The sequence below is a fragment of the Centroberyx affinis genome, unplaced genomic scaffold (genome assembly GCF_046629955.1).
Source record: "Centroberyx affinis isolate AG114_WGS23_722 - 3 ecotype Tasmania unplaced genomic scaffold, CSIRO-AGI_Caff_v1 ptg007379l_1, whole genome shotgun sequence".
Taxonomy (NCBI): domain Eukaryota; kingdom Metazoa; phylum Chordata; class Actinopteri; order Beryciformes; family Berycidae; genus Centroberyx; species Centroberyx affinis.
The window spans coordinates 173390-197284 of NW_027283722.1; the positions used below are offsets into that span (position 1 = coordinate 173390).

The 23895-nt window shown below is 42.7% G+C and overlaps 1 protein-coding gene across 1 annotated transcript; it reads right to left on the reverse strand.

Annotated features, from left to right (window-relative positions):
• Positions 1-1665: 1665 nt before the first annotated feature.
• pole (polymerase (DNA directed), epsilon) lies at positions 1666-23895 on the reverse strand. The gene is made up of 48 exons (XM_071513616.1): positions 23714-23895; positions 23401-23536; positions 23230-23310; positions 23054-23098; positions 22870-22962; positions 21950-22104; positions 21568-21712; positions 21405-21485; positions 20812-20919; positions 20602-20712; positions 20247-20332; positions 20025-20144; positions 19787-19919; positions 19548-19661; positions 19206-19418; positions 18994-19101; positions 18723-18851; positions 18525-18627; positions 17047-17193; positions 15547-15692; positions 15050-15198; positions 14783-14875; positions 13906-14208; positions 13543-13738; positions 13112-13326; positions 12525-12627; positions 12305-12385; positions 12084-12222; positions 11538-11722; positions 11049-11261; positions 10794-10937; positions 10533-10673; positions 10187-10340; positions 9122-9228; positions 8539-8715; positions 8182-8405; positions 7603-7823; positions 7278-7482; positions 6821-6994; positions 6311-6436; positions 4911-5043; positions 4598-4793; positions 4103-4234; positions 3696-3889; positions 2791-2991; positions 2456-2581; positions 2133-2222; positions 1666-2037 (listed from the first exon to the last, which is right to left on the reverse strand). Exons 1-48 carry the CDS (start codon positions 23779-23781, stop codon positions 1915-1917), a joined length of 6867 nt encoding a protein of 2288 aa, XP_071369717.1. The 5' UTR covers positions 23782-23895; the 3' UTR covers positions 1666-1914.

A 23895-nucleotide genomic window follows, 5' to 3' on the forward strand; every position in this document is an offset into this window, starting at 1 on the left:
CCATCTCAAACATTGTCAATATAAGGACCTGAACTGTACTGCAATGGATGAATTCTATTTCTCTTTCAGTTGACATGATATGAGACGACATGAATACCAACTCCACTGAATAAAAAATACAAATGCTTGATGTTCTCAAGTATGAAACTAAACCATTTCATAGCAGAAAAAAATGTTTTAGTATAATGTTCTGAGAAACACAAACTATACCCATTTCTATCAATGTATTAATGACATTCAAATCCAACATTAAATGTCCTTTATCAACTTGAATTTTAGTCTCTGTTAAGTTATTTCATTAAAAAGTATATCACATTGACCATTGTTCTTTTAATTATTATTGCATAACAAGAACTCAAATTAGAATCAAAATATTTGTCTGACCATCTTCTGATTCATCTGCTTCATCTTTCAACCTCATGTGTTCAGCATAATGAGAATGTACAGGAAGAAAAAGGCAGAGGTCTGTGAGGAGAGCAACGCTTTGAACAGTAATCAAATAACACCGACATTTCCCACAAAATGGTTTCTCTAACAAGATTGTGGGGAAGTGTGAATCCATCTGGACTCCTGAGGAAAATAATACAAATGTCAATGGTGAAAAAGACTTAAGTCTGAGGTCTAATGGATCATTATCTTCCACAGTAGATGGAGCACAATGGACAGCCACATGTCACTTTAGAAAATTGTATGTTTAGAAATGTAAAGTACAGACAACAGCTATGACATGTAATAAGTAAAGTGCAGTTATTGAATTATTTGTATGCAACTGCATTTCCCTACTTAGCTGAAAAAGCCAGATTGTACTGCCGTCAGTTAAAAATGTATAAACAGAAAGACAAAAAAGGAAAATATAAAGAACAGCAAGTGCTTTCATTCCTTCATTTGAGACGAGCTACCTGTCAGCAAGGAGCCAATCTAATTATGTCTCAGTTCAGAGTCTGAAATGTGATTACTTCTCTGGGAGATGCCCATCAGCCGGCAAAGTGAGTCATCTGTGGGACAATGAGGTTATCGTGATGGAGGTTCATGGGTTGACATAATTTTGATCCACACTCACATGCTAAAATCACTGAATGTTTCCTTCACATTCGATCACGAGCAAAATGAGTCATAACTGGTCTAAAACTCCCTCTGATCTTTTATCACCCCTTTGGATAATCCTCACTACAGTAGTTTTTCTACATTGAACTTTAAAAGCAAGATGCTCAGCAATACAAAACCTGAAGGTTCAGAAATAATTCAGTTTTGCTCAATTCTTCACCAATAACAATCAACAAGTTATATTCTGTTTAAAAACAAAAGAATCAAAAATATCCTTTCAACTGGAAAAAAAACTTGAGTATGTAACATGAGAATTCACAACAAAAATATTTCAGTAGCATCATTCATGTCTCAAGTCAAGACACTTACAGCAGTTTAAGGGAATAAATGGGTGTAGTCGGTGTAGTGTAGGCCACAAGCTGTGCTGTGTGAGATACATTAGCAGCCAAATGAGGAAGCAAAGTCGACGTGGGACTGATGAAGATCCTTAATCCAGATGGCACTATATAATGGATGAATAAGTCTTAAGTACAGTACTGAGTGGATTTTAAAGCAGAAAAGGAAGAGAATCAGTTTATACGCTTTGAAAAATATTTATTGACACAGTCAACAAAATCTGAAATTCATATACATTTCTAATAATTAGGACATAACATGGTCAAGAATGGAAAAATATCTACAATCCACCCATTTCTGTTCCAACCCACAAAGCAATTTGAGCAATGACTCACAGTCACAAGTGTCCCAATTATACACCATCAGGCTTGATAACAGTTTCAGAATGAAGTGCTTCCTGTAGAAAAAAGAATTAGCCGTTGGGACCAGTGCAGCTCAGGGAGGGAAGGGTCTCTGTGGCAGATGTGGTTACATTTAGCGAGCGGTCTGGCTGATGTGTGGGCTCATGACCAGCAGCCAGTCGATGGTCTCCTCCAGGAAGCTCATGTTGTAGTGGGATGCGATGTTCCGGAACACCTGAATTTGCTCAGAGAAGCGCTTTAAACGGGAGAAATACAAAACAAAAAAAATAGTTTTGAGAACAGTGTCAACTGGGAAAGATTATAGGCATGTAATGCATTTAGAGTAGAAACCTTGGCTGGGAAAGTGAGGTCAAAGTCTCCAGCACATGTGCAGTAGAGGGGCATGTTTGCTTCCTTCACACCTTTACACTTGGAACACACCTAAAACGACAAAGAGATTGTTCTCTGAAAACAATAAACAGGCTATTAAACAACACATAGTTTCAGCAAAACAATCTGACTGGTCAAAGACACATTCCCGCCACGCTGATAAATCCCATAAAGCACAGCTGAATCCAATTGGACTCAGCTGTGCCTTGTCTGTCTTTATCACAGAAAAGAACGCCCTCTTGGGTAATACTGCTATATTCCAAACTGCATGTTTATTTACTCACCAGGTCCTGCAGAGTGTAGCTCATTAGTTTCTTCTGCAGGGCTTCCACCAGAGCCATCTCAATAGACTCAGTCTCATACTGAGCCTGGCAGTTGGAGCAGAACCACTGGGGCAGGACAGATCCATCCTGAGGATAGGAAAACACTGTTTAAATACTGCAGAAACACGATAATCTAATTTGTAGAAAGTATAGAGTTCTGATCATGAAATGAAAGAGATGGGTAGATAAAGAAAGGACCAAATTCAATTTCAATTTAATTAGCTGCTTTAGAGATAGCAGTGTCATTGTTATTACTCTGCTTTTCAGACGCTCCCTTTCCTTTGCTCAGCTCTTACCTGCGCCATAGAGGGGTCCTTGCAGAGGTCCAGGTCACGACAGAAATTGCAGTGGTGGCAGATGACTTCTGGCAGGATATAGGAGTTACAGGGGTCACGGAACTGGGCTTCCTCTGAAAACTCTCCAACGTCCACGAGACGCAGCAGGTCTCTCTTCAGCTTGTTCACCTGGTTCACTATGTTGGCATCCAGTGAAAGGACCTAAAGAGAGACAGGATGGAAAGGAAATATGAAGCAAAAGTGTACGTTCCACTTGGTGTAATATAAACAAAAATTGGATACACTCGTCACAGCTGGGGCGTCTTCATCATTCAATTAGAAACTCTGTTGCAGACTCTAAATCTGGGTAGTTTATTCTCCACTGCACACACACACACACACACACACAACATAACTACTGAATGGATCGCTATACAGCATTACTCATGTTTGTCAGTCAACACACGACAGAGAGCTTTTTTTGATTCGCTTTGGTGTCTTTTGTTTCGTGCCATTTTGATGCACTGATACTTTGTTAGGGTTAGGGTTAGTGACTGAAGACCAATATGTTCTGGTAGCCTACTGGTATGTTACCAATAATAAATTATTTGATAATGTAGTTAATTGTTTTGCGTGATAATTTCAGCTAGATACAAATATGAATTAATGGCATTATCATTATTATTATTATTATTATTATTATTATTATTATCTATAGTAGTAGGATTTGACATCAGTTGTTTATACAGTAATATTTTTTTGGTATAAATTTGAGCAGCACGTGTCTTTACAGAATACCGGTAAATTCTACCACTTTTAGACATAACCGGATTACTGGCGGCAGAAATGATTATGCAGATCACAGCCATGCAGATAAAATCTCCAACTTGAACATGATACCAATACTGTGGTTGTCTGTGATATACCTGGCAGACATATTTGATAAACTCCAGGGCCGGGTTGTTGAGAGGCAGGTGGGAACCAGGCAGGACAGGGAACATTTCTGAGGGCTGAGTCACACTCCTGGTACCTGTTACCTTCTTCTGGATTTTTTGAGTGATGGTGAAGAAGTTCTGTGTCAGCTCACTGGACACATACTCCTGGGAGAAGGAGATCATACCTGCGGGCCAGAGTGTTAAAACATTACAATAACATCACGTCTGAGAGGAAAATCTATGTAAATACAATAAAAAGCAGCCCATCGTAGGTTTAAATGTAATGGATACTCGCTGGCGTTGAATCTAATGAGTGAATGAATGAATGAATGTGAAGTTCCTAACAAACTCAATGGAAGTCTTTATTAACTGAACCAGTCTACCAAATAATATCTTACCAGGAAGAGCACTCAAGTCCCCCACTGCCTGCTGGGAAGCCTGGCTGCCTCCCCGTCTCTTGACTGGCGTTGCTCCAGGGGCGTTGCGTCTCAGCTCCTCCTTCATGCTGTGGTAGACAGCTGCGATGTAGGCTGGAGTTGAGGGTTGTGTGTGTGTGTGTGTGTGTGTGTGTGTGTGTGTGTGTGTGTGTGTGTGTGTGTGTGTGTGTGTGTGTGTGTGTGTGTGTGTGTGTGTGTGTGTGTGTGTGTGTGCGCGCGGGTGTGGCGGAGAGAAAAATACATTAAGGACTGAGGTGGGTGATGGCACAAGACACAAAAAAATCCATTGTGCATAGATCATTTTACTCTAAACTGTAAAATGTAGTGTCAGAGAAAACAGATAAAATGTGCAACAACATATTATCATGTTATATATTAATAACATCCCATTACTGCTGCATCGTAGGGCTATTATTGACAAAATTAACTGCGTATATGCAAAGTACAGTATCATACCTGAGACAATCATGAGGAAGTATTTCTGACAGGAGGCAGTTTGGGGCAGATACTGCATGATGTTCCAGTTGCTCTCAATCAGCTCCTCCACCTCATCCGTCTCTCCATCTCCGTCATCTTCCTCACCGTTGGCTTCCTCCTCATCTTCATCATCACTGCCATCTTCTTCTCCCTCCCCTTTTCTGTTTTTCTTCTGCTTGGCTCCATCCTAAAAAAAACAGGCGCATGGAGGGGGAAATGAGCTCCATGTTCAGCTCCATACAAACTAATTAAAATAAATCAACTAGAAGGCGAGAGGTGAAGTTTGACGTACCTCTCCATACAAGATGCTGGAGGGCAGTTTGCCCTTCACACCTCCATAGTTGGCTGGGTCCATCCACAGCAGGAACTCCCAGCACCGGGAGAAGGAGATGGACAGGGAGTGGAAGATTTCTCGCGAGTGTATGCTAGAGGGAGAAGCAGTACAGATATGAATACAATTAGGGAGGTGATCTTTCAGGTTTTCAGGACATTCAACTCCACTGATTTCTTCTTCCTTTCAATGGCGAGGTTAGAAAATTAACTAATAATAATAATAATAATAGGAAGTCGTGTTGTGAGCTAGGTGTAAGCCTAGTACAGGCTGGATAAGAATCACTCCAATTAGTTATTATTATTATTATTATTATTATTAATAAACATCTATTGTGGGAGGTGCACACTTTATCCTCTTTCCTCTAGTCAAGTTAGCTTCTACTGTACATAGGTGCTCACCCAAAAATGGCACAAGGGAATAGTTACACACGTAATTGATTAAATGATTACTGAGACAGTAGGAACGTGGGAGACAGATACAGAAGTAGAATATACAGGAGACAAGTTTCTGGTATGATTTGAGTCTCAGCCAGCAGCGGTTAATGTAGTTATTTATCACCATGTCAGTTAGGAAAATAGAAGATACATGAATCAATGTTGCTTAAATATATGTTGGAGATGAAGTTATCCACGGAGAGCCACTGAGAAGCTTCTATGTGGCAACAGTACATCTACACTCATAAAAAGGGACATAATTACTCTTCTATGGTACATTAATGTTCCTCACAGTACAACGTGAGTTGTTTATAGAACAGTAAGCAAAACTGGATGACTGTGTTGACTTACCCATAGGTAAAATAATAGATATGCGCAACAGAATGGGCAGAGCGCAGGCGGAACCGTAACAGAGCTGCTCCGTTACGGTTCCGTCCATTTTCTCAAGAACAGAACAATAACGTTAGTCCATGAGGCCAGTGCTTGCTTGGAAGCGACAGGAGGGCGTGTGTGCGCGTCAGGCAGACTGTGTCTGTATTTGATAGGCTAAAACGTTTTTCTATCTTAACTTTGTTTAAAAATCAAATTTTATTTATTTTCTTAAATTAGTAGTTTTTTTGATTGGTATGCCTATTGATTTCAAGTCCCAAGCTAAAAAAAAAGAAAAAAAAAAAAGAAACGGGCCGGGGCTGACCCGAGCCCGAGTTCGTGATGTGAAAATCAGCCTGAAGCCCGGCCCGAATCTATCATAGCCTCGGGCCCTGTCGGGCTCGGGCCAGAATGCAGGGCTCTAGTGAGGATCTTAACCACAACATCTAACCACATCTAATGGGAAATTACTTTTCCTGCTTTTAGTAGTCCTGATTACAAGATTTTGAAATACTGACATTCTGTACAGAGACATGTGATGGGTACATTTCTAACCTGTTAGTGATGTATTCTACATAGCCGATGGCGTCGTCTATCCTCCGTTTTTTAGTACACAGGATCATCCTGTTGAAGTTCCCATACACCACAGTGGAGCCAAGACGTTTGAACTCTGCAACCAACCTGACAACAGCATGAGAGAATGATTAATGGAAGATCTTGACAGTAGCATAGTTATAAATTCACCAAAAAGGTGGCGATATATTAATCTAAGACTGGCCATGTCATACATGATTGTAAAGTGTCTGATCAGGCCCATCGTTACATCAAGTTGGCCTGAGTTAGAGAGCTTGAGAGCTTTACCAACTACTGTGAACAGAATTACCCTGAGAATAATGTTAAGAAAAATAAAGGCCATGACCATAGCTTTCAATCAAGATGGTACCAGTCCTCGTCTAATATGGTGAAAGAGTCCCTCATTGAGAGGGAGATTTTAAGACTCAATATGAGACTGAATGAATTGAAGATGGATATTTTTTGCAGTGCAGAGGTTGACGTGACACTTACTGCAGGAAGACCTTCTTCATCATGTTGTGCAGGGTGCGGTGCAGTGCAGGGTCATACAGCAGAGAGCTGGGGGAGCGCAGCCAGCGGTAGAAGTGCATCACCTGGTTGTCTGCGTACACATTATGGTACTGTGTAATCTCCCTGACCCAGCCCACCACCATGCTCTTCAAGATCCTGCTCATACAACACAGAGCAGACATTCAGATTAACAAAACACATAAAAGATAAAACCTAACAAGGTGCATCTTTAAAACAATTTGAATGGATGTGAGGGGCCAAGAACCACCAGCCGTGTCACACTGATGGACACCCTACAGCCAATCAAAATTGAGTATTCTCCCAGGCCATGGTATAAAAACCACCACCCAAGAGAATTTTCAGATCATATGGAATACACATACAACAAGCCATTTAGTATTTTGATAGACATGTACTCTCGATCTCGATGTTTACATACCTAAAGGTGTTGGAGCAGAGGGCAGTTTCATCATAACTAGCAAGTGCACTGGCTCCCTGGTTTCCTGACATCATGTCCTCTAACGAGACCTGCTGGATCACGTCAAAGCTGACGCCCAGACTGGCTCCTCCCTCCATGTCATTTACATGCTGCGACTGGAGGATGGTGTTCACTGCCAGGCTCTGCAGGTCCAGCTCCACACACACTGAAAGAAACAGGACAATCCATAAACACACAGACAGAAAGAAACGTACATTTGTTTCATTCTCTTTTGCCCAACCTTTCATAGGCACAACCTAAGTAAGTCACTTGTGTGTGTGTGTACCTGTGGAGTAGCATCCTTGTGCATTGATCTCCACAGAGACCCTGTCATCACTTTCCATGACCAGACGACTGTCATCAGCCTCCTTCCCCCCCAGGTCGGGCCTGGCTGTGGGGGAAAGCCACAGGAGGTGGTTGTGCTTCCGTAGGTGTCTTGCCAGGAATAAGTCTGAGCCAAAGATGGACACATCCTGAGGCAGGTTCCCCACTGGCAAGTGGTAGTACCTAAAAACAAAGGGAGAGTGAACAGTAAGATGGATGAGATGAGTTGGCAATCAAAGAAATCTGAATATTATAATTATAATATTATTATTATAAAATACACTTTGTTTGAAAGTACAGCCAGAGTCTGAGTGGGTCAGTAGAGGCTTGTGACTGAGTTGAGGACAGGGCTTGGTTGGAGTAAAATATGGGGTATGGCCCAAAAACATGTCAAGTAAGTCCACTGTACTCAAGACTAAACAACCTACTTTTTAAGGAAAAAGTACAAAAAAATGTGGAGGACCATCCTCTCTATCCTCTATTGTTCCTCCCCTGTAGTGAGAATATGGGATCCACAAGTCCAGCAGTATGTAGTTCCCACCTGGCCATGTCGAACGCCTGTGACAGGCAGCTGTCCAGGTTGAGGTAGTGGCGGATCATGCGCCGGGCACCGTGACGTTGCCAGTCCAGCACATTATAGCTGATTTCATCCACCACATGAACTGGAACAACCGGGAACTCCTCAAGCACCGGCATCCCCGCTCCCAGCCGCCGCAACTCCCAGTTGGACTGCACTGCGATGAGGGTGGGGCCGCGCCGCTCCTCCTGCAGACAAAACATTAGGAGAGCTGATCATACATCACCAAGCATATGAACATGATTAGCAATGTCTCCAAACCATATTAATTCCATGATGAGAGAAGGATAGAGTTCAATAAGGAGTGCTGGTGTAACTTACCTTGTAGTTCAGCAGTATGCGCTGCAGTGCGCGGTTGATTGCCTTAATGTCGTTTTCAGCCCGGACCTCAAAGTTGTGTTTCTCTGGAGGCAGGAGCTCCTCAGTAGTCTTCTCCAGCAGGGCTGTGCGTTCTGCTGCGTAGAGGGTACTCAGGTTGGGCATCTGGTTGCTTCGGACCTGAGGGGATAAAATAAAGACAGACCATAAGTATTTTTCTCTACTGTGGCTGGGACATTTGGAACGCAAGGGGGTGTAGAGATTAAGGAGTCTGTCCTTCCAGTGGGAGGCCTGGGTTCAAGTCTCCACGACAGCAAGCATCCGCACTGCTCTAGTGTCTTTTAGCAGGATGATTAATGCCTAAAAGCTCCAGGGTCGCTGTTTTGTAGCTGACCCTGCACTTTCAGAGGGCAAGTGAAAAAGACAAATTTCTCCTTTGGGGGATTGGAAGAGTATCACAAACAAATACTTAAAACTGTATTCTGCAGACTGTGAAGTATATTTATGTGTTAACTTTTCAGTCCAATCACGAGTCAAAACACCAACAGGATGTCAGTGGAAGAAAGAACAGTATTATTGCTCTTACTGTGTCCAGGACAAAGATGCTAGCTTTGCGTTGTGAAGGGATGAACAGGCCAAACAGAGCTTTGTGTCCCTGGCTGTGGTGGTACAGGTAGATGTGGCGAACACTCCCTGAGAGAAAAGGAAACAAAACAGTGATGTAACACTTTTTCATGATTACCTTTATGGCATTTCCTTCTGCTTCACTGGACAATACACAGTGGAGAGAGACAAAAAAGGGAGGAGAGAAAAGGCATGACGTGACAAAGTTCATGAGCAGGATTTGAATCCTTGACATCTTCATCACTAACTATCCCTTGTGCTGTTTGTGCTCATCTATATAAAAACCTAGCTTGCATGTTAGGTAAGAGGGGGTGGGTGAGAACAGGTATGACATTGGAATTAAGCGTGGGCACCTCACATCACAGATGTTTTGTCGAATTAGCGTCACAACACCTCTAAAAGCTTCAACATTAAGTTCTGGCGTCCCATAACCACCCCCTCCACACACGCTGTCAACACTCATAAGAACTAGACCCAGCTACACTGCCTTGTATCTACACAAACACCTAGCTCACAACATTATATCCAGTCATTTCTAACCTTGCTACTGGTCTTCACAACAACAGGTTTGAGAGACGGCTGACCCTATTGGCTTGACAATTGACAACAAACTGCACCAATAAATCTGTCTAAGATGAAATTTCAAATCAAACTAGGGCTGGGCCATATGGTTGAAATCAATATCATGATAATCATAAGGATTTTTCTCGATATCAATATATATCACGATATGGTTCATGTATGCGAAATCACGTTAAATAATCAAATTAATGTTCATCTCATTGAACCAAATGGTAATGTTAGGTGGGATGTCAAATAATATTCCTACCATATCTCATTTTATGAGAGTTTTTAAGTAAAATTTGCTTGTCATCAGCAATTTAGACAGCAGAAATGTGTGTCACAATATCAAAATATCTTCATATCATCACGATATAATTCCACTGAAAGACGATAAATGATAATATTGAATTATCGCCCAGCCCTAAATCAAACCAATATGATCAGTATGTGAGACAGGTCATACCAGGTTCCAGGTAGCTGAACTGGGCCAGCGACCTCATCTCCAGATGCTCCAGGTCAAAAGTGTCTGCCTCCCGGCCGGCCAAGTCCCTCGCAGCGTGCTTATTGACCATACACATACAGCCCAGCTGCACCAGCGCACGAAACAGCAGGGGCACCTGGAGGAGAGAACACCAGGAAATCACATCAGCACCTAATTTTCTGTATACAGTGGCACATGTGGAAAAATCAATTAGCATGCACATTCTTTAGTATAATGCAACTATACTAAGTTTATTTGCCAGTCTACATCTGATTCACACACACGTATGGCATCAAGGGCGGCATTATGAAAGGTCTATATATAGTACCTGTGTTTCATAGACCCCCTCAATGTCCGGAGCAGAGAGGTCAGCGTTGATCTCATTGATGTGCTCCTGGTACATGTCCTCTGGTACAGAGTACTCATACAGGTAGTACACCATGTTGGAGCGAGGCAGCATCCGGTTCACCTGAAGCCAAAAGATTTGTCAAAATATATTTGTTTCAGTTGTTACAATAACAATACATGCTTACAAAGAACGTATAGTAATTGCCATGATTTTCTTTTTTACTGCACTAGCTTTGTTTACCTTTTTGTATGTGGCTCCCTCCTCCTGCTTAGGGACCTTCTGATTGACATAGAAGACCCGTGGGATGTTGAGCTTCATGCAGTGGAGGTCATTTCCAATCACAGCCCACAACTTGTACAGACCAGGGTGACTGGTTTCTGCAATCTAGGAGGCAGGAAAAAGGACATCCCGTTAGATAAGACTGGTCATTTTGGTATTTACACACTAGCCAATTGTGGCTTTTGTTATTTTTAAGTGGGGGCGACTTTGGTCCACCTGTACAATCTGCCAAGGCATGTCCAGGATGCTGCGAGCCGTTTTGCGGAGGAAGCTTCCCAGGCCGGTGGTGGGGCCGCCTCTGATCACCCCTCCTCCTACAGGCTGGGCCTCTCCATCCATCAGCCTCCTCCTCTTCTTTCGCTCCTTCCTCTGCCTCAGCTGCAGCTCCCACTTCTTCTTATGGTAGCGCAGCCACACCAGACGCTCCTCCTATGCAGAGATACCATGTAAGACAGGACAATAAAAGATGTTTTGGGGAATATTTGCTAATATTTCTTGAGGAACACTAACACAAATTATATTAAAAACAATTATACATATCCACAAGAAATTCTCATTTTAAATATTTAATAGAATATTTATAATGGGGTATTATTAAACATATTCTGAACTTGAATGAAAAGACTACTAGATCGGTACATTTACGACGAAACACATCCTACATTTCCAGAAGAGGCCGGAGTGTGGTTATAGCTGCTTGCCTACCCGTGTCGTTCCCATGGGTGGTGGTGGTCCCAGGATCTCCCTCCAGGACTGGGTGAGCTCCACGTCCTGAGACTCCACCTGGCTGTCCTCCCCCTGGGACACCCGCTTACGTTTGGTGCTGATCAAGATGGCTGGCTGCAGCGGTCTGGGTGGCATCCCAAAGTCCTCTATGTCCTTGGCTTGGCCTGGCTCAAGAGGCTGATGGGCCACCTGAGACAGAAAAGGACTTTTAGAGCAGAACCGGAGAGCAGTCTGGGGCAGCAGAACTGTCCTTCAACCAGAGGAACTGGGCTAAAGCCTCTGTTTCGGCAAGCATCTGCCCTGCTCTAGTGTCTTTACGCAAGGCAATGAATCCCTATCAGCTACAGGGTTGATTCTCTGGAGCTGAACCTGCACTCTGACCTCCCAAAAGAAAACTTCCCTAAGGATATCAATAAAGTTTCTCATTAGTTTGTGGGTGTGTGCTGTGTGTACTTGGCATGATGTTTTACTGATTGAAGTTCAATTGGAAACTTTGCTTTAGTGTATAACTACCATGACTATTACTCTGAGGTGAGTCTACCTGTCTCTTGCCCTCACTGGTGAACAGCTCACTGATCTTCTTCTGCTTGTAGATATCATTCTTCTCCAGGAGTTTCTTGTGAAGCCAGTCAGGATGCCTCACTCTGGGCACTGGATTCTTCACCTTGATGTACAGAAACAATCAAATTGTTACCTTCGTTTGTAGATAAACTAGACTGTGCGAGACAAATCATATGTGTTTTTACCTGTTGCAGAGCTGCAGGGATGGTGATGATTTTCTGGATGGCACTACCCAACCTCTCAATGTAATAGCTCCAGTCAAGGATCTGGGTAGACAATAACAGAAGTTTTAATGTTAGAAGGGGCATGCAAATAAATCCACACAGTAAACAAAAAAGGACAATTTAACCATTCTTTTGTCTCTCGTATCCATTAAATCCATCACAAGTCTCTGTCTAGACTTACAGAGCGGATGTCCAAGTCATGCATACTGGGCATCTTCAGCCACTTTCGAAGGAAATGCTTCTTCACACTGGGCTCAGCTTGGAAGATGGCCAGGGGAATGGCCCTGACAGAGAGAACCACAAGTCAGTCATTGTCAAACTCTATACTCTCCCTGCTAATACATTTAGACAGGTAGTTTGTTCTCCGCTTTTGAAGAGCTGTTCAAGAGGGTAGCACGGTACTGCTTTCTGCGGCTGAGAAACTTATCAAAAATCCAAATACTTTTCTCCTCTACAAATTTAGAGGTCATCCATGCTTTTGTTTAATCTTGTTTAAACTACTGCCAACTGTCTCTACTCCTGCGTCAGTCAAAAGTCACTCTCATGACTCCAGCTCCTTTAGAATGCAGCCGCTTGGATTTTAACTGGTGCCAAAAAAAACAAAGGCTTTAGCCAAGGTCTGAATCGAGACTTTACTGATCATGTTTAAAACTCCTTGCTACACTGCAGTTGTTTTAATCCCTTTTGAGCTGGAGCATAACTTGAGATGCAGGGCCCCTCTGACTGTCCCACAGTTTTGAATGTTTCTTTCCAGAGCCGTTTCCCCACCTCTCTGTAACAGGAGAACCCTCAGGTTTGCGGGAGATGACGTAGCGACAGCTCAGGCCAGCATCTTTCACCATTTGGTCTCCCAGGAATTCAGCCAGTCTCTTGGCTGTACTGATGGAGGTGGACTTCTGCTCGCCATAGTCCTCCAGCCTCTTGGACATTGAACGGTTCTCTGAAATCAGCTCAAACAGCTCCGCATCTGGCATGTTGGCAGCCTGGACGACCGGTGAAATGAAACAATCAGCATTTTTGTGATGAGTTCTGCTTGAGCTTTTTTCTCTGAGAATAATGTTGGCATTTGACAAAGTCCACAAACGACTGATTTAGCCAAAAGTCACTCAAAACTAAGCTGAAGTCACAAACCAATAACTGGTTGTTATATAATGGACTTATAACAACAGACTACTATTACTACTATTTTAGACTATTACCTTGCTGTAGAGCACATCCAGCCAGTAGTCAGCTACTTTGGCCACAGAGGCATAGACCTCCTCCAGAGTGGTTCCTTTGAGGAAAGCCTCAAACACTGAGGACTGGAAGATCTTAATGAGCTGCAGCTCTCCTCTCCTCTTTACCTCAAAACCCTTCAGCTCAGCCAGAGAGCCATCCTCATTAAACACAGCGTACCTGAACATAAGAGTACATTTTCATCTCCAGCTTGTCAGGCAGCCCATCCATTAATGTAGACAAAAAAATCCCTCAAAACGCAGTCTCAGAATCAGGAGTCTGACAGTACATTTAATCAGGAATCACAGGAAAACAAAAATATCATTGTGTTTCCACTACAGCCATACCTTTTCTTCAGCTTCTTCCCTTCCTCTTTAGAGGCAGGCAGGATCATTGCCAAGTAGGGCCCGTCCACCTCAAAAAAGATGCTGTTCTCTGACCGGGTCTCGTAAGTGAGGGTAGCAGGGTCTACTAGCTCCTGGTACTGGTCATTCGTGAATCCCTCCTTCACCATGATGTTCAGCATGGCGCCCGGGTAGGAGATGGTCACCTTGGGCTTCTTCTCATTACTGGTCTTCACCACAAAGTTCTCAGGAAAGGTGTTGGGAAGGACACACCAGATTCCGTCAGTGTCCAGCTCAAGGGGCCTCCTGGGTCACGGAGAAGTGGAAGTGAAATATGTGACGTGAGAAATGGAAATGTGATGAGCGCAAATGCATTACAGTATATTTCAGTTTACATTTTAGGTACTTAGCTGATGCTCTTCTCCAGAACAACTTACACTGAGTGAGCAAGTAAGAGGTCAGTATCTTGCTCATGTACACTTCAAAAGGAAAGGACACATGGCTGTTGAGGGAATCAAACCTGATACCTTTCAGTTACTCTATTAGGCCAACCTGCCGACCTGCAGCATACCAATACCATATCTGCTGCCTAACAAGGCCATGGCTTAGGGCGACAAAGTAAGATGTAAAACCTGTATCTTGTGTAAGGAAATAGAGATGACATGGACAGCAGGGTGGCCTAGTTGAGACTGTCTCCCCAACTGGAGGAACCAGGTTCAAGCCTCTGTGTTGGCAAGGATCTGCCCTGATGACGTGTTGTTGAGCAAGACAGTGAATCCATACCAGCTCCAGCAGATTGCTTCCAGATGATTTCCCTGGGAGTGGTAAGCAAAACGGTAATTTCCCCAATTAAGTGTCACATTATCATTATGACACTCACCCTATTTGTTCGATAAGCTCTCTGGCCTGGGTGATAATGTTGGCTCCAGTGTAGCACACAATGCCAGCCATCTCCATGGAGTACCAGCGTGCACTGACGGAGACAAAAAGACACCACAGACACCATCAAGTAGGCATTAATGTGCTATACTAATTGATTTCCCCTGTGGTGAAGGCTAAAAAGCTTGTGCAATATTGAATATTGAATAATGGAAGATAATGACCATTACCAAAACATCTCCTGATGAAAACTGAAATTGACTCTTACCCTTTCCTCATGACATAGCCGTAGAAAGAGTTGAGGATACACTTGTGAGCCAGCTGAAGAGACTCATAGAGGATCTCCATGTTCTTACAGCGCTTCACCTCAGCAGCGTCTCCATTGTCCTGAGCTGTTGACAGCTTCTTCTTCCACACCTGAAGCAAGGGAGCGTGAAAAACAATTAGTTCAAATAAGAATGACAGACAAACTGATTTTGACTTGACAAGAAGGGAGGAGAACAGTTTCAGGAACACAAATGCAGGAAATTGGCATAAAAAGTGTAATGTCCCATCAGAAATGAATGGGAGTTTCAAAGAGTTTGTTCAAAGGCTGAACATCTTGAAATTCCTATTTAATGGAATGTAAATGAGTGTAATGAGGATTATTTCCATAATTGTCATTACACTTCTTTCCATTTCCAAGTTATTTCCACTGTATGATATCAATGACTTCTCATATCACAGGATTATTAACCATATTGTGGCAGTCTTTCCAAAACGTACCTTGTGCAGCCCTTTGAATTCATAACGCCGATCTCTGAAAGCTCTCACAGTATCGACATAGAAGGAGTTCTCCCTCTGACAGATGGTGGTGACTCTCTCCTCCAGCCTGGTGACATGAGTCTTCTTATAGGCCTTCTTACAGTAGTCTGAGACAAACAAAACACAAGTCAATACAGTAAAAACAGGGGCTCCCAAATGTTTTAATGTCAAGGAACCCCGAATAGATACGCATTAGACCACAAACAGGGTTCCCACTCTTTTTAAGAAATCATTTTCCAGGACCTTTCCAGGACATTTTCCAGGAGTTTTTCTTGACAATACAGGACAGCAGTTGCTCACAAACGGTCATATAATTTACCAGTAGGCCTAGTATTGACACATTTAACCCCAGTTTTATAATTCCTTTTTTAATGATGCAGGGTTCATGATGAAGTGTCTCGGGTTCATTATGGATGACGGCTATACCCATCACTGCTAACTGTACAATAAGGTCATCTGGCCTCCTCTTTTTGTTAGACGTGATCAGCACTGGTATGTTTTTTTTTTTACTTACATAGCTCTCCTCAACAAACACCAACATGTTCTGTGTTACACTTACTTGAATTGTGGCAGTTACAATACTCACTCCAAACACTGGCATATACTCCAGGTCCCTCATATGAACTTCAAACTTGGACAAAAATTGACTATGTTCTACCTCTGTAACAATTTCAAAATGTGATAAAGTAGTAAATCACAGCATAATGTACACTGTAAGGTGTGTGTTATTGTCAAAGCATTGTTTAACAGGTGGTATTGTAATGGGTTGTTACATGCACCCCTAGCAGCCTATATCTGTATTGATGTAGATGAATAAAATCTTAATTTCAGTTTAAGTTAAATTTACTTTTGTCAAACAGATGACCACTGACACATAGGCGATCTGAGTGAGGGGCTAAAATACAATTAAAAATTTCCAGGACAACATAGATTATTTCCAGGATATTTGGTCATTTTAATCAATTTCCAGGTGTTTCCATGACTGGCAAACTAGTCTCTAAATTTCCAGGTTTTCCAGGACGCGTGGGAACCCTGACAAACCCCCAGTTGACAGTGACAGTGTCCCAAGAATCTGAGAAGTTTTTTGTGGTTAAGATTAAGATTGCACTTTATTGATCCCTTGGGGGAAATGCTTGATTTAGTATAGAACTATATTGAATGTGATGAAGGGTCAATGAAATCTATGTTCAAAACAGTAATTCTTATATATTCTCTCACTGTGCAAACATCTAGTGAGTGAAATAATACAGAAACTGAACTATTCTGCATTTTGCTAGGGGCCTCCTGTAACCCCCTCAAGGCCCCCTAGGGGTCCCTGGGCCCTACTTTGGGAACGAGTGAATTAGAACACTTGCGAACAAATTCACAGAACCAAAAGTAGCTCAAGAGATCCATAACAGACTGCCCAGACATTGCCTTGGCCAGAGCATACAGTAGACCTTGATACTGAACAGAACTTACCCGCCAAACGTTTCTTCTCATGCTTCGCCTGCTCCTCCCGGTTGAGAGTGTGGAAGGCCCGGGGGGGACCGTTGAAGAACAGCGGGGGGAACTTCTCAGACTCGAGCTGCTGCTGGATGCGGTGGAACTCACTGCGGCTGGCAGGCACTGCAGACAGAATGAACAGCTTACTCCACTACATTGCAATGGTTAATAAACACTAACACATAACACTGTTAAAATGCTTATTTCTTGGACAAAGAGACTGACTCCAGTCAGGTTGTAGAGACATCTAGAGGACATTTAAAGGAATTTGCATGCACTTTAACTGACAAGAGGTTGAGTAGAACAACCTCTGCCTCAACATCAAAAAAACAAAGAAGTTGATTGTGGATTTTAGGAGACACAACACAAACCACACACCTATCTATCTTCACACCTATCCTTGATGGATCTGCTGTTGAGAGAGTCCAGAGTTTTAAATTCTTAGGGGTCCTCCACATCTCCTCTCTCATCAAAAAAGGCTCACCAACGCCTCCACTTTCTGAGGAGGCTGAGGAAGATCAAGCTGCAACCTCAGATCCTGACTAACTTTTATAGATGCACAGTGGAGAGCATACTGACCAGCTGCATTACAGTCTGGCATGGCAGCTCCACTGTAGCTGACCGCAAGACTCTCCAGGGAGTGGTGAAAACAGCCCAGCTTATCACTGGGACTGCATTGCCACCCATACAGGACATCTTTGACAAGAGAAGTCTGAGGAGAGCCCGCTGCATCACCAGGGACCCATCACACACCAGTCATCACCTGTTTGACCCCCTGCCATCTGGTAGGAGATACCGGACTATACAGTCACGGACCAGCAGACTGAAGAACAGCAAGAGCTGTAAAGCTAGTGACCCCCACCCCCACCCACTGATTACTAAGCCTGACTATGGACACAGATTGTGCAATAATGGGAATTTTTAATGGCACTGTGCAATACTTTTCATGATGACTATGTAATATTACCCATCACTTAATGCTACCAATGATGACTTGCACTCTTTATACATGACTTTAATTCTAATTCTTTTCTATTCTTATTCTTCTTATCATTTTGTTTTTGTATTTTATGTCTAAAAACTGTCTTGAAAGTGTGTCTCTTACTGTGTCAGTGTCTGCACTATGTTTTTTTTATTTTTTTTTTAATGTTTTTATGTTGCACCAGAGAGACTGGGGAACAAGACTTTTTGTTATACTGGACTGGTATAATGACAATAAACTGAATTGAATTGAATTGAATTGAGTACTTATTGACTCAAACAAATCCACTTTGACATTATGGTTTACTGTGTGCAGATCAGCAACAAAAATCCTAATTGAATCCATTTTGATTTCAGGCTGCAGCATCACAAAATACGAAAAAAGTCAAAGGGGTTGAATACTTTCTACAGGCACTGTACCTCAATCCTTTGCCATATCAAAGAGCAGCACAAAGAATACAAGACCAACTTACTGATTTCCCCTCTCCATTGCCAGGCCATCCTCCTCTGGCAGGTGGCTCCAGGCTTGTTGAAGTCACAGGCAGCACAAGTGGCCTCGTCAACCATAGCAGATGGCTGTAGAAACAGAAAAGGAAGTATTGAGCTTGGTGCATTTCTATACCTTTTACTTTCTTTCTTCATTATTCTTCTTATCTGTGGGGCTCATTTACCTGCAGGCGGTTGGTAAGAATGATATTGGGGTACATAGCCCCAACATCCAGATGGTAGATGAGGGGGCATTCTATCCTGTTGGGAACCTCCTTCAGAGAGATCAACTTCGTCTTGATCTCATCACAGACCTGAGAAAACGCCAGAGGATTAATCAACAGAACAACATGCAAGACACATTTTACAACACATCAATAATGCTGAGAATGCTGGGGGCAACTTTTCAAAATAATTACACAAATTGGAGACACATACCATGAAAAATTAACTGACCTCATTAAAGTTGGTGACCTGCTCCAGGGGGATTTTCTCCTCTTCCTCAATGGCGTGACGCATGGTTCTCTCCACTCTTTGATGCAGGAAGTCAAACGCAGCTGGGTTCTGTCAACACACCAGACAACATCGTCACACACAGGGGTCCGATAATAGTACGAAAAATAGCCAAACAAAGAATGAACAGTGAGTTGAACTGGGATGAACTGCACCATCTTGAAACGGCAGGGGATGTCACTGCGGAACACTCCGGACTCCAGCGCCTCCACGTGGCCGCCCACGTAGGTCTCAGAGTCCAAGACATGGCCGTCCTCGGTCAGCTTGTTGAAGACCTGCTCCTGCTTGTTGGGGAAGACGATGTTGGCGTGGAAGGCCTGCACCATGAGCAAGGCCTCGCAGAGCGTCCCAGAACCCTTACGCAGAACCTGGTGTCAGAAGCAGACATAAGCATGCCACCAAAAAATGAAAAAAAAACAGGGATAAAAAAAAAAGGAGTAACAATCAAAGAGTGTGTTATTTCTAGCATTTCAGCCTAACTTAGATAGGAGACAAACCTCATCAGGCTCCATGGGAATGATGGTGCAGAGAGCGAAGATGAAGGGGTGCACATATTTCATGTAAAGGTAATATGTGGCCACAGCATCAGACACAGAGTAGGTGGCTAAAGTCTGACAGAAGGGCAAAAAAAAGAAAGAAAAAAGATCAGTCTACAAAACTGCAACAATAGCAATATATTCACAACAACCCAGTCATTCCCTGTGTGAGATGTGGCAGTTAAAGTCCTAGACTGTACCTGCGGCTCCTCTGTGGCCATGCGGCACATCTCCTCAGGATCCAGCTCCACCGGGTCGTAGCTCAGCTTCGCCTTTGCTGCTGCCTTCAGATTATGGCTGCCCACCGGCAGGTAGCTGTCTCTCTTTACCCACCTGACACACAGAAGAAACACATTGATATATAAGAAATTATATTATTTAAGTGTGCAGTTGAGTAAACTACACTGATTTATTCTTCAGTGGCAAGAGTATGCAAACCTTAAGCAGTCCATGTGGATGGCCTGACTGGCTTTGTACTCGCCCTGGCTGTCCTTCTGGAAGCCAATCTCCCTGTACATAGTCAGTCCATGGTGGGCAGCCCGCGTCTCCACAAAAGGCCTTCGAAGAAAGGGGAACAAAGAGAGAGGAAGGGGAGATGAGAGGTGAACAGCGTAGGCTATAAACAATATATGCAATAATTTAATAATAATAAAAGCTCACCAATCAAAGAAGTCTCCATTGTAGGTTACAAAGATGTTTGGCTTGGTTTCTTGAACGTGATCAAACCACCTCTGAATGAGGGCCGCCTGCAGCAAAATAGGATTACAGTCATGTAAGCACATAGCATTACTTTCAAGCATTTTCATCTCCATTTGCACTGCATACAGTATTATCTACTACTCTGCAGCTACGCCCGACATCAGGGATCATCAATCCCAGTCCTCGAGGGCCGGTGTCCTGCAGACGTGACACCGGATGTGGCTCATTAAATACCAAGGAGGACCACAAGTCTGCAGGACACCAGCCCTTGAGGACCGGAACTGTTGACCCCTGCCCTATGTATTCCCCTACTTACCTCATCATCCTCATTGAAAACAGTGAAAGGCCCTTCATATTCTGGCTTGGGGGTGAACTCAAAATCCTCAATGTCCTCAGAGACAATCTCTCTGTTTGTGATTAGGTAGCCCTTTAAAAGACAGCAAAGGTTAGTAAAAGATACAGAATAGGTCATTCTGACATATATATAACCAATAGAGAATGGATAAATAAAATAAATAAAACGCACCTGTCCATCAATCATGTATGAGATCATCATAATCTGATCAGTCTCAGCATCTGGGAATTTCAGTGGAAGTTTGGTGGTCTCTATGTCAAAAGCCAAAACAACTGGGTCCTAAAAAAGAGCAGAAAGACAGTTTTATAGAAGGCACCAGGAAGGGTGAATGCTTCAAAATGAATCCAACAGATCTTATGCTGTAATAGGGCTGGGCAATATATCGATATTATATCGATATCGTGATATGAGTCTAGATATCGTCTTAGATTTTGGATATCGTAATATCGTGATATGGCATAAGTGTTGTCTTTTCCTGGTTTTAATGGCTGCATTACAGTAAAGTGATGTAATTTTCTGAACTTACCAGACTGTTCTAGCTGCTCTATTATTTGCCTTTACCCACTTAGTCATTATATCCACATTACTGATGATTATTTATCAAAAATCTCATTGTGTAAATATTTTGTGAAAGCACCAATAGTCATCCCTACAATATTGTCACAATATCGGTATCGAGGTATTTGGTCAAAAATATTGTGATATTTGATTTTGTCCATATCGCCCAGCCCTATGCTGTAATATAAAAAATAAAATCCTCATACTGGTCGCTCCACAAGATCATCTCTCCGTACAATCTCTGGCGGGTAAGCACTGCCTCTGTACCGAACATTGTACCAGTGGGCCTGAGGCGTAAAGACAAAGAAGATTAGAAGAGCAACACACAAGTTTTTTTTAAATGTAGACATAAACTTCCAATTTCTTTACCACGTGGATCTTGAGGTCGATGGACAGGCGCACATGGTAGGGCACGTCATACTCTCTCATGTCCACTATGTTGTCTAACTGGTTGGAAATTTTCTTTGACATCCCATCCTCGTCTGCTGACGTCACGTTGCCGCCTGATAAGGCACTGAAGAACAGACAGGGATGTGAACAGGTCAGTAAAATAAACACAACAACGGGGAATAACAAGGGAAAACTGGGATAATTGGAAACAAAATTAGAAATGAATGGGATTGGTGCCTGTTACGAGCCTAAAATCCTAGGGAAAACCCCCTGAAAAGAATATATATTGATATAGTAAAAGGTTTAACTATAATAAGCATGTGTTGAACCTTGCTGGTCTCTTCTAATAGACACAAAGTACCTTGATAGCATTGAGGTGTAGGCATCGTTGGACTGCTCCCTCTCTCTGTTCTTGCGTACTGCCGGAGAAATCTCACGCTTCACCTTGATGAGGTCGTCCACTGTGTTGAAGGACAGCTTGATGTAATTCCTCTTTAGTCCAACCAGGTGGTTAGGCTGCGGAGAACAGGACAGTGTAGATGACGTGTGTGTGTGTGGTTGCAGACCTTGACATCAACAACACTTAAGGCCAACATCACCACAGAGATCAAACAGATAATGAGAATTAAAAATATTGTGTCTGTTGTCCTCAAATTTTGTAGGTCCACTTTTGAGGGTTTTCATTAGGGCTGCAACTAACGATTATTTTCATTGTCGATTAATCTGTCGATTATTTTCTCGATTAATCGATTAGTTGTTGGTCTATAAAATGTCAGAAAATGGTGAAAAATGTCGATCAGTGTTTCCCAAAGCCCAAGATGACGTCCTCAAATGTCTTGTTTTGTCCACAACCCAAAGATAATCAGTTTACTGTCATAGAGGAGTAAAGAAACCAGAAAATATTCACATTTAAGAAGCTGGAATCAGAGAATTCTGACTTATTTTTCATAAAAAATTACTCAAACCGATTAATCGATTATCAAAATAGTTGGCAATTAATTTAATAGTTGACAACTAATCGATTAATCGTTGCAGCTCTAGTTTTCATTGATGTATAGAATGAAACATAAACACACTTTTATGACTTCGAGGTACATGAAATCATTCAAAACACATAATTAAATATGCATGATTGTGAGACAGGAAATTAAGTCGTTTTTTACAACTCCTGAGAAACTGGTGTTTTAGAGATACAAGATTATCTCTTGACAGCATCAATATAACAGTATTCAGTCAAATAAATCAGTTTATTTGAATAGTAAACATCCTGGACATTCTCACCAGGTCCAGGTCCTCTTTGGGAAGCATTTCAAGCTTCGCCACCTTTCCTTGGAACTTCTTCGACAAGAATGAGATGACTTCTCTCTCGCAGTTCTGGATGCAAAGCACATGTTTTCTTTAAGTAAATGTTTACACATTCTCACATAGCACATAGCACATGAGCCACCGAAGGACAAAGACTTACCTTTTTAGTGGCTATGTAAAAATACGGCTTAAAGGGGAGGGCCACCTGCAGACACAATAATATGAGGAGGAATATGTTAGGGCAATGGAAGAGGTTAGGGGTTGCACTTCCTGATGTGTATTATTACATGGTAATTACTGTACACAGTATAGTGCCAAGGCAAATGTGCTCCTCACCTTAAATCTGCTTCCATCCTCCTGAATGAAATAGTAGTCTACAGCACTGATCATCCTTTTATCATCATCCAGGATCTCTGTCTGAAAGTTGCAAGCAGGCAAAATGTCGTGTCACGTTTATGTTGATTCCTGTTTAAACCACTAAGTGTGCTTCACAGACTGTGGACCTACCGGGTGCATGTTGATGAGCCAGCCTGTCTTCTCCCCCGGGTCCTTCATCCTGTCAAAACCGAACCGGGCGTCCATCTCGTCGGTGAACTGGCTGCGCTCGAGCCTCTTGAGGGCCGACAAAGCGGAGCCATCGTCCCTGGGTCAAACAGAGAAGGAGCCGATAACCAGCTAGCCGACATACACTTAGCTTGGCTTCTGTCTAACGTGGACTCACATTGTGTCATTAACGTTAACATAACTGCACGTTAAATGCGTATCACTTTAACCATGGATAGTCTAACCAAGTTTAGCTGTAATAAGCGAAAGAACTTACTGATTTTCCTGATCTCCCCCGCCTTGTCCCCGGTCCGCTCTGTACCTTCCACTGTTTTGCAGAACCATCTTATACCGTGGTCTGCAAGTGCCACGATAAAATACCCTCTCTGTTTTTCTAAGTTTGTGACTAAAACTGTAATAGACTGCTGTAATATACAAACACACTACTTCTATCGTCTG

Excerpts from the sequence above, each read along its gene's own strand:
- pole (XM_071513616.1), bottom strand. The coding sequence starts at position 23,781 with ATGGTTCTGCAAAACAGTGGAAGGTACAGAGCGGACCGGGGACAAGGC. Across the intron at positions 21,486-21,567 it reads TCGACCTCAAGATCCACGTG|GCCCACTGGTACAATGTTCG; the intron begins GTAAAGAAATTG and ends TTTACGCCTCAG. Across the intron at positions 12,223-12,304 it reads TCCCTGCAGCTCTGCAACAG|GTGAAGAATCCAGTGCCCAG; the intron begins GTAAAAACACAT and ends CTGTACATCAAG.